Genomic DNA, 9,455 nt, shown 5'->3' on the forward strand with positions numbered 1-9,455 from the left:
AGTCCCGTTCAGTCCAGTCGCCTGGGATTCCAGTTTTGTTGGGTTAAGCTGGTTCGGGTGGGCGGCCTTGATCCCTTACTCCGTCCAGTCCAGCGTCTCTGGGCACCCTTCCCCAAGGGGACACACGTGGGCAGGGACAAACTGCACAGAGGAGCAAAATTCTGGCCTGCCTTTCTGCTTTCGCCCCCTCTCAGGGCTTTGGCGGCCTGGCCTAAGACACTTACACCAAAAGCCAATTTGTCGCTTTGCCCTGGGGCGTGACGCTCCAGGCGGTGGGGCTGGGGACTGGCCACGGTCAGGAGGCCCCCCGGGCAGGGTTCCTCCCTCCTGGGCCGGGCCTGGCTGGGGCACCGCTGAGGGACTCAGTCAGCCAGGTCAACACGCTAGGGCCCAGCAAAAAGCCACCAACCCTTGACAAACTTTTTTTTTTAATGAAGGATACAGACATATATACATATCCACACATATGTATCCAAATTTCTTCCCCCTCTGCCCACAGTCCTAATTACCTGCTTATGTAATATGTCCTTTCATGATTTTGCTTTGAGCCTATCAATATTTTGTAGTGGAGAAGGGAGTGACACGTCACTGAGAACATAATTTAATTATAATAAATGTGTTGGGCACCTCAGCCCCATTCTTCAGACCCCGAGTCAAAGGGAGATGAATTTGTGGTTTTTTTGTTTGTGTTTTTTATTCATGTGCTTAGTGGGCCTGGCTGGCTACCTTCCCAAAGTTACTTTTTCCTTCCTCCTTTACACCCCTCTTCTGCCCTGGGATGGGGGGTTTTTTAATGGTGTGAGGGTAAGATGGGGTCAGGGTGCCCCCTCAAGTGCCCCCACTCTTGTTTTTATCCATGGGGTGGCAGAGGGCGCTAAGTATGTCTTTGTAGGGATGGGGGAAAGTGGACCCCACTTTTGTGGAAGTGCCCTCCTCCCCCTCCTTGGTCCTCCTCCTCCTCCCCCCACCCCTGTCCCCTGTCCCCTGTCCTGTCCCTCCTCCTCTTCCTCTCCCCTGTCCTCCTGCCTTCCTGTCCCCCATCCTCCTGTCCTCCCGCCCTCCTGTCCCCCTATCTTCCTGTCCTCCCCTGTCCTCCTATCCCCTCTTCCCCACCCTCATCTCGTCCCTCCTCCTCCTCCTCCTCTTCCTCTTCCTCCTCTTCCTCTCCCCTGTCCCCCTGTCCCCCTGTCCTCCCGTCCTCCTGTCCCCTGATCCTCCTCCCCGCCCGCGCGTCCTCCCCTGGCCGCCTGCAGCCGGGAGGAGGCGGGGAGCCTTGTACTTTCCAATGCGATGTGACAGTTTCGGAAGGAGCGGGTGATGAATCCCCCATTACTGGGCCGTCTATTTGCCGCTCAATGTCTCCCTGTAATTGGAACGACATCGCTTTAAAGGTTCAGGGCGTGCGGCGTTGCTGGTGAAAACCCCGCACCGCGCCGGCGGACGTTTTAGAGGGAAATCTATTAGTGGGTGGCGGGGGGGCGGGGGGCGCAGGAAGTGGGGGGCTCGCGGGGGGCGCCCCGCCCCCACCCCCGGGAGCCTCGGGCCCCGCGCGGGGACCCCGCCCCCGCCCCCCCGCGTCGTGTTGTGACAGCTCGCGATGCTGTTTATTGAGGTGCGTGTCAGGCGTAATTAGCAATCGATACGGGGAGCGTGTCCTTGCGCCCGCACGCCTGTGACGTCACCGCCGATTAGCGCTTCTTATTGGCCCCAAATTCCCCGGGCCGCGGCTAATTACCGGAGGCTTGATGTTGATAAAGTAAAGCGCCGAGCGCGGGCGAAGCATGAGTGAGGCTCCGGGTCCCTGTCGCCGTCGCCGTCGCCTCCCGCCGCTGGCCCGCCCCGGCCCCGGCCCGCGCCCCCGCGCCCCGCCGGCCCCCCGCGCGAGGAGATGATGGACGGCCGCCTCCTGGAGCACCCGCATGCCCAGTTCGGGGGCTCGCTGGGCGGCGTGGTGGGCTTCCCCTACCCGCTGGGCCACCACCACGTGTACGAGCTGGCCGGCCACCAGCTGCAGTCGGCCGCCGCCGCCTCGGTGCCCTTCTCCATCGACGGGCTGCTCAGCGGCTCGTGCGCCGCGGCCGCCGCCTCCGTGGTCAACCCCACGCCGCTGCTGCCCGCCGCCTGCGGAGTCGGGGGCGACAGCCAGCCCTTTAAGCTATCAGGTAGGCTGGGCGGCCCGGGGAAAGGGGCTTTGGGGTGCAGAGGCCGGCGCTCGGCTTGGCTGGCGGGGTGGGGGACAAGGCGTGAGCGCGCACGGGCTCCGGTCTCCGTGCGCCCCGGCCCCGCGCGCGCGGATGGGTGGACGCATGGGCGGATGGATGGATGGACGGATGGGTGGGTGGGTGATGCATGGACGGATGGATAGATGGATGGGTGGGTGGATGGGGCTGGTGGCTGAGCCCCGCGGCGTCCTGTGCGTGCCCCGCAGACTCGGGGGACCCCGACAAGGAAAGCCCCGGCTGCAAGCGGCGACGCACCCGCACCAACTTCACTGGCTGGCAGCTGGAAGAGTTGGAGAAGGCGTTCAACGAGAGCCACTACCCCGACGTGTTCATGCGCGAGGCGCTGGCGCTGCGCCTGGACCTGGTGGAGTCCCGCGTGCAGGTAAAGGAGCTGCGCGAGCCTGTCCGTCAGTCCGTTCGTCTGTCTGTCCCTCCGCGGGGCCGCTGTCCCGCACTCGGCTTGCAGAGCGCAGCGCGCGCCTTTGTTCTGGGTGGTGGCGGGACGCGATCCCTGGCTCCGGCTCCGCCTCCAGCCGCAGTGGTTCGCCCCGCAACCCCGGGTACCATAAGACTGAGTCCCCTGGCGGAGTTGGAGGTGAATAATCCGCCCAGGCCGGGGTGGCCTGGGGACGCTGGCGACGTAGCCAGGACAGCGTCTGCGTCCGAGCCGGGAACGGCTTGTGGTTCGCCGCGGCCGTGCGAAAAGCAATCGGCCAGGCGGGAAGTGGAGGGGACCAGGCCCTGTCGCTCTCTGGAGCGGCCGGGTGACATGTTCAGATGTGTGCGTCGCTGAGCAAGGGCCGGGGAAATGACACGGTTAACAAGGTCGCGAAGTGGGAAGCAGAAAAATGTCCCCGGCTGTATCTTTTTCCTCGCCTCTCAGCTCGTTATTTGATTTCATTCGAAGCTGGATCGCCGCTTTCTTTTTTAAAAAACAGCGTCAGTTTGGTGCGTTACAATTTCAATGATCTGCGCATAATTAGGTGTTTTCCGGGGTACAGAAACCTCTTTTGGGGGGGTTGGTGCGCGGTGGGTGCGGTGCGCAGCTGTGGGTGTCCGGCTTGGCGACAGACGCTGGCAAAATGCCTGTTAGCACCAATATCCGGCCTCCAAAGGAGCCGTGGTCCTGTGCCCGACCTGCTCTGTCTGGAAATCCTTTTATCCAATTTGTTCTAAGTGTCTTAAGTGAAGTCCAGACCCGGCCATTTCCCCTAACACGGTAATGAGTAATTCTCGGTGGCAGGGCAGCCTGGAATTCACGCCAAAAAAGTAGTTTTTAAAAAAAAGGGGGGGGGGAAAGGCAGTCAGGTTCTGCCTTCATTTGAGCCTTCAGGGGGTCTCAAATCAGTGCCAAAATTCTGCACCCAGGACTCCCAGGGAACAGGCTGGGTGCGCTATTGTGCCATGGTCACAACAAAGAATTTGAATTGTCCCGCTCTGGGGAAGGGAATCCCTGCCCAAGGCCCCGAGATTGGACTCGGGTGTGTGGCGCTTGGAGGTGCAGCAAGGGTACAGGGCTGCTGTCCCTCTGGAGTCCTGCATAGCTCCTCAGGACAAGGCCTGCAGAGTTCAGGAAAGAACCGAGATGGGCCCCCGATCCTCCTTCCGGGGCCTGGTGGCCAGCCTCTCGCCTTGCTTGCCAACCCTGGTTCCGGAAGGCGCTGGGTCCCCGGTCCAGAGCTCACAGGAAAGAGGAGGGGTAGCTGTGCTGGGGAGGGAGGCTGCAGGAGGCCTACCAAGTTGGACTCCACAGGCCCTTCCTGACGAAGACGTGGCCAGATTTCCCTTCATGGGAGACTTCGAAATCTGGGCTTTGACAAGGTCCCCAGGGGGGGCCGAAGACAGGTGTGGACGGGCCCAGCGCAGGACGGTCATCGCCAGGCCGGACAGGCTGCTTAGAGCTGGAGCCCTAAGAAGGAAACCAGAAAAGGGGCGAGGAGGGGCCCTGCTCTGCCTCCTGACCCGGAATGGACGCCCTGGGTCGCGGGGCCCCACCGGCCTGGCCTGACGATGGGCGGCTCCCAAGGGGCCCGAGGTGAGAAGCCCGAGTGGGAAGCTGCCCTGGGAGGCCCGGTCTGCGCGCCTTGTGGGCGGACGCTGCCCGCTGTAACCTGCAACCCGAGGGTCGCCATCCAGCCCCGGAGGGACAGAGCCGAGGTGGCGCGGAGGCCTGGCTGGGGGACATGGGAGGCCCGCAGCTCCCGCGCCTGATTGTCCCTTCCTCTCCCCTGTCCCGGCTGCTCTAGGTTTGGTTCCAAAACCGCCGGGCAAAGTGGAGGAAGAAGGAGAACACCAAGAAAGGCCCCGGGCGGCCAGCGCACAACTCGCACCCGACCACGTGCAGCGGGGAGCCCATGGACCCCGAGGAGATCGCGCGCAAGGAGCTGGAGAAGATGGAGAAGAAGAAACGCAAGCACGAGAAAAAGCTGCTCAAAAGCCAGAGCCGCCACCTGCACTCGCCCGGCGGCCTCTCCCTGCACAGCGCCCCCAGCTCCGACAGCGACAGTGGCGGCGGCGGCCTGTCCCCAGAGCCACCCGAGCCGCCACCGCCACCGGCCACTGCGGCCAAGGGCCCCGCAGCGCCCGGCGAGCCGCCCGCGCCCGGCACCTGCGACCCCGCCTTCTACCCGAGCCAAAGAAGCGGCGCCGGCCCGCAGCCGCGGCTAGGCCGGCCTGGCGACAAGGACGTGCCCGGGGTGGTGGTGGCGGCGGCGACAGCGACAGCCACAGCAGCGGCGGGCCTGCCCAAGGCCAGCCCATTTAGCGTGGAGAGCCTGCTGTCCGACTCGCCGCCGCGCAGGAAAGCCACCCCGGCCAACGCCGCGGCCGCTGCGGGGCTGGACTTTGCGCCCGGGTTGCCGTGCGCGCCGCGGACCCTGGTGGGCAAGGGCCACTTCTTGCTGTACCCGATCACGCAGCCGCTTGGCTTCCTGGTGCCGCAGGCCGCGCTCAAGGGCGGTGCGGGCCCCGAGCTGGTGCCCAAGGACGCGCCCCCTGCGCCGCCCGCGCCCCCCGCGCCCCCCGCGCACGCCAGCTTCGGGGCCTTCCCAGCACCCGGCGGCGCCCCGGACCCGGCCTTCGCGCACCGCAGCCCCGACGCCACCGCCGCCGTCGCCTCCCCGGGGACCCCGGGGCCCGCGCCTTTCCGGGACCTCGCCGAGGGCGCAGCGGGGGACCGCGCGGGGGACGTGGGGAGCGCCTGCCCCGCGGCCCCGCCACCCCAGCCGCTCGCGACTTCGCCAGGCCCGCGGGCTCCTAGCCCCGAGGGGGACACGGCCACCTGCGGAGCCACTGCGGAGCCGCCGGGCGCAGAGGCCGGACCCGGCCCGGCCGAGGGCGAGGAGCTGGACATGGACTGAGGGACAGGCACCCGGCCCCGCGCGCTCAGGCCCGACTCCCGCAGCGAATCAGGTGATCGGCTCTAGACACACTGCTCCCCTCCCTCTTGTTTTCTTCCTTTATTATTATTTTTTTAAGGCAAACACAAACGCTGTTATGATTCGGACCTAGGCAGCCACCGCAGGTCTTGGGGTGAGACCCCCCTCTCCTCCTCTTCCTCTTCCTCCTTCTCCTTCTTCTTCCTCCGAGGGAGAAAAAGACCCCCCAGCTCCCCAGCACCACACAAACCCACAACAAGAATCCTCAGCCTTGTAAAATGCAAAAATTCTAAGAATATTTATATATGTACCATTTTTGATAAATAAAGCTGGTCAAACGCAAACTCTGGGGGTCCATGGTTTTCAGATTGCCCAGCGGCCCCACCCGGCCGTTCCTCCTCCCGTCCATGTCCCCCCCTCACTCTCCCCCCACCCAGGTCTGCGCTTAATGCTTCCTTTTGTGTGCTTGTGTGTTTGTGTTTTCTGATTGAACAAATTTATGCATCCGCAGCTCCCCCTTCCCCGACTCTCCCCCGCGCTCCCCCCTTCTGCACCCCCGCAAGGGCGCGCGCGCAACCGCCCCCCCCCGCCTCTCCATTGCGCGCACCCCCGCGCACAACCCTCCCCATTGCACCCCTCCTGCCTCTCCATTGCGCGCCCCCCCGCGCGCACCCCCTCTCCATTGCGCGCACTGGCACACGCCGGGGTGACGGAGCCGGGGGCTGCGAGGGCCGGGCCGCTGGGCTCCTGCAGAGTTTTGATATGAAAGTAATTATTTTCCGGTGGTTGCTGCGGGGACTGGGTTTCTTGCCCAAAGGGTTATTATACATTACCGATTTCTTGTGATATGAAATCACATAAACTTCCTACAATAATAGAATTAGCATGAAAGGCTGGGGTGTCAAATTGAAATCGGAGCGTAATGGCGCCAGCAGCTGGGGGAGTGCGTGCGCATATTGGAGCGGAGATGGGGAATCGTGGGGCGGAATTTTCATGAGCTGCACTCTTTGTCGCGCTCTTGTAGCCGGCTATATTAAGATAGATGCCCAATGATATCCCTCATTGTTCTGTCGCTTATATTGATGTTGCTACGTTATCAACCTATTGATCATGTGTCGCCCGTAATAGGACAGGCGCCGCCAACGCGCCTCTTTACAAAAGCAGTGCACATTTGTTCTAATAGGGTCCGGGTCCCCAGGGGACCCTTCGGGGGCTTCAGGACATCTGCAGTGAAGAAATATTAGCAAACTTGGCTGAAGCCTGCAGCCAGCCCCGCGCCCCTCCCCTGCCCGCAGCCGCCCCACCCCAAGTGAACCACCAGCAGCCCTCCAATCCCTGCGCCACCCCCCCCCAAAAAATTAAACAAAACCTCCCAACCCACCAGCCCCAATCTTCCCCGGCCCTGGCTGGGTCCTCGGTGGCGCAAAAGCCACCAATTCCCTAAGAAATTGGGAACCCAATTATTAAAACCATTAATTCCAGCGAGGCTGAGCACAGTGGAATTATGTTTACAGCCTCGTTAAATATCCCTGATCCCTCCTGGTCATCAGGCCCTTTATTTGCAAATAAATTGAAAATAATAAGAAGGACAGCTTTCCTCCTCGTGCAGGCGCAAATGAATTTTGGAGGTTGAGTTCCTTTAATAATATTTACATAATTTTCGCTCAGTGACTCTGATATTTGCTCTCTAGGAGACCGAGCTTATAGGAAAAATAATTAGATCAAAAGAAAAGTGAGAGGGGGAGGAAGAGCCGGGGGAGGGCGGTGGGCCTGGAGGAAGGAGAGGCAGCAAGCTGGCTGCCCAACTTGGGGACATAGTCTCCCCCAGTGGAAGCCAGGAGTTGGCCGGGAAGGGGACTCAGGCTCCCCAAAAGGTCAACCGATGTGCGTCCCCAGCCTTGGGACCCCAGCAGAGCTCTGTTCCTCCCCCATCCAAAACAAAAAAAAGCAGCCCCTGACCTCTTTGTCTCTGGCCAGTTGGATCTGGCCTCCACCTGCGGTCAGCTCTCCCCTCAGTTCCTCACTCCCACCCCCATTAAACTGTATTTAAAGTGTCATTTAAATTATGAAATTGTAGCAGAAAATTGTGCGTAAAATGCCGGTTATTTTATCTAAGGTGAACAATTTGTCGGGCAGCGATAAATTGTCTCCCTTCCTTCAATTTGCAGCTGTTCACTTCGGTGGCGGCTGCACCGGGTGTGGGGGACCTCATGTTTAATGGATTTGCAGTCTCGATGCTGGAGTATCGCTGGCTGCACACTCGTGTCCTTAAGGTGAAATTACTGATTTACTTAAACAGTTTAGCTTTTTTTTTTTTTTTTCCTGAAAGCCCCAAAAGCAGCAGGCTGTGTGATTCTAGACAAACTATCCATCGATCTGGTCGCGCCAGCCTCCAGGAGCTGTATCCTTCATGAATCATACTTTATGAATTCAATCACTACCAGGAGAAATTTTCAATTTGAACGCTGGATCATTATGGGAGAGTGTAAATTGTTTTTGCTCTATTATGCATCTGACGCCATCATTTTTCTTTCTAATTACGGAGGTGTCAGGTCGAGCTGTCATGCAGGCGCTGATTTTCAATTTAACTGATCATCAGACATTCATTTTCCCATTTGATAAATCTGCTATCTAGACGGTCCGCCATGCCTGGAATATTAAGAGGCCAGCCGCAGAAAGGCCCGTAATGGGGGCTGTGTATGCGGCAATGAGTGCAGATCAAGCAGTTAATTTAGCGCCTCCTGATTCCCCATCTCCATTTCTCATTTCCGAGTCTCCAAGGAGAGAGAAGCAGCCCAAAGGCTATAGCGCTCTCTCTCCAGCCGAGAACGAGAGAGAGAGAGAGAGAGAGAGAGAGAGAGAGAGAGAGAGAGAGAGAGGAGACAGAGGCAGGAGAGGAGGAGGGGGGAGCGAGGAAAGGAAAAAAAACCACACACACCCTCTAAAACGCTTGTTTTCTATTATACAACTTCCAAATTAGGATATCAAGCTTAATTAATGCTAATTGAGTTCTTCAATACGTGTTATTTTTATTTAATAGAAACAAATTTGCACAATTAATTATCGACGTAATTTCAAGAGCCTCATTTGCAAGGCGGGCTCTTCTGAATCAACCACCCCGAGTCGATTAATGAGTTTTTAATTTTGCAAAAGGAAAGAAAAGGGTTTCCTCCCCCCTCCATCCTTTCCCCCTCTCAGTCCCCCACAAATACCCCACGTGCATTGGGTGCCGCAGATTGGGGGTGACAGAGAAGTAAGTGGGGGGCTTTGTAGGGAGCTGCTAGGGTTGGGGGGGTGCGGCATTGGAGGTACCAGGCTGGACCTCACCTCGGGTGATTTAGTCAGCAGGGAAGGTGCACGGAGTGTGGCTACTGGGTTCTGAGAGCCTGGGCTGGTCCAGAACCTGATACCTTCTTCAAGGGCCTCTGGCAACCAAATTGGGGTCTTGGGGTGCAAGGCAGGAGGCACCCCCCACCCCCAGGCAATCTTGGTTTGATTAGATAAACCATTGCATCAGACAACCGACCTGGTTGTCTAATGAATGGCTGGGGCCCTGGCAGTCGCTGGGGTTCTGAACAGTGCTGTTTGCTAGTCAATCGGTTAGATGCAAGCTGGTTTAATTTTGTTGATAAATCGGGTCGGTGGGGGTGGGGATGGGGCGGGGGCTGCAGGGAGTGGGGAGAGAGGGTGTTGTTTCTTTGCTGATTTATTTTTAACCCGAGGTTGTACAAGCCCCTGACAGTTTGGATAAATTAGCCAGGCCTCGAAGTCTCCTAATGAGAGGGTATTATTTCGGCACCTCGGAAGGAGCGTGAAAAATGAGAGAGACTCCATCCCGAGGTGTCGGATCGATTCA

At 59.4% G+C, this 9,455-nt stretch overlaps 1 protein-coding gene across 1 annotated transcript; it reads left to right on the forward strand.

The window, feature by feature from the left end:
* Positions 1 to 1,888: 1,888 nt before the first annotated feature.
* Positions 1,889 to 5,581, forward strand: Uncx (UNC homeobox). The gene is made up of 3 exons (XM_020169665.2): positions 1,889 to 2,162; positions 2,429 to 2,604; positions 4,469 to 5,581. Exons 1-3 carry the CDS (start codon positions 1,889 to 1,891, stop codon positions 5,579 to 5,581), a joined length of 1,563 nt encoding a protein of 520 aa, XP_020025254.2.
* The last annotated feature ends 3,874 nt before the right edge of the window (positions 5,582 to 9,455 follow it).

The sequence above is a fragment of the Castor canadensis genome, chromosome 6 (assembly GCF_047511655.1).
Source record: "Castor canadensis chromosome 6, mCasCan1.hap1v2, whole genome shotgun sequence".
Lineage (NCBI taxonomy): Eukaryota > Metazoa > Chordata > Mammalia > Rodentia > Castoridae > Castor > Castor canadensis.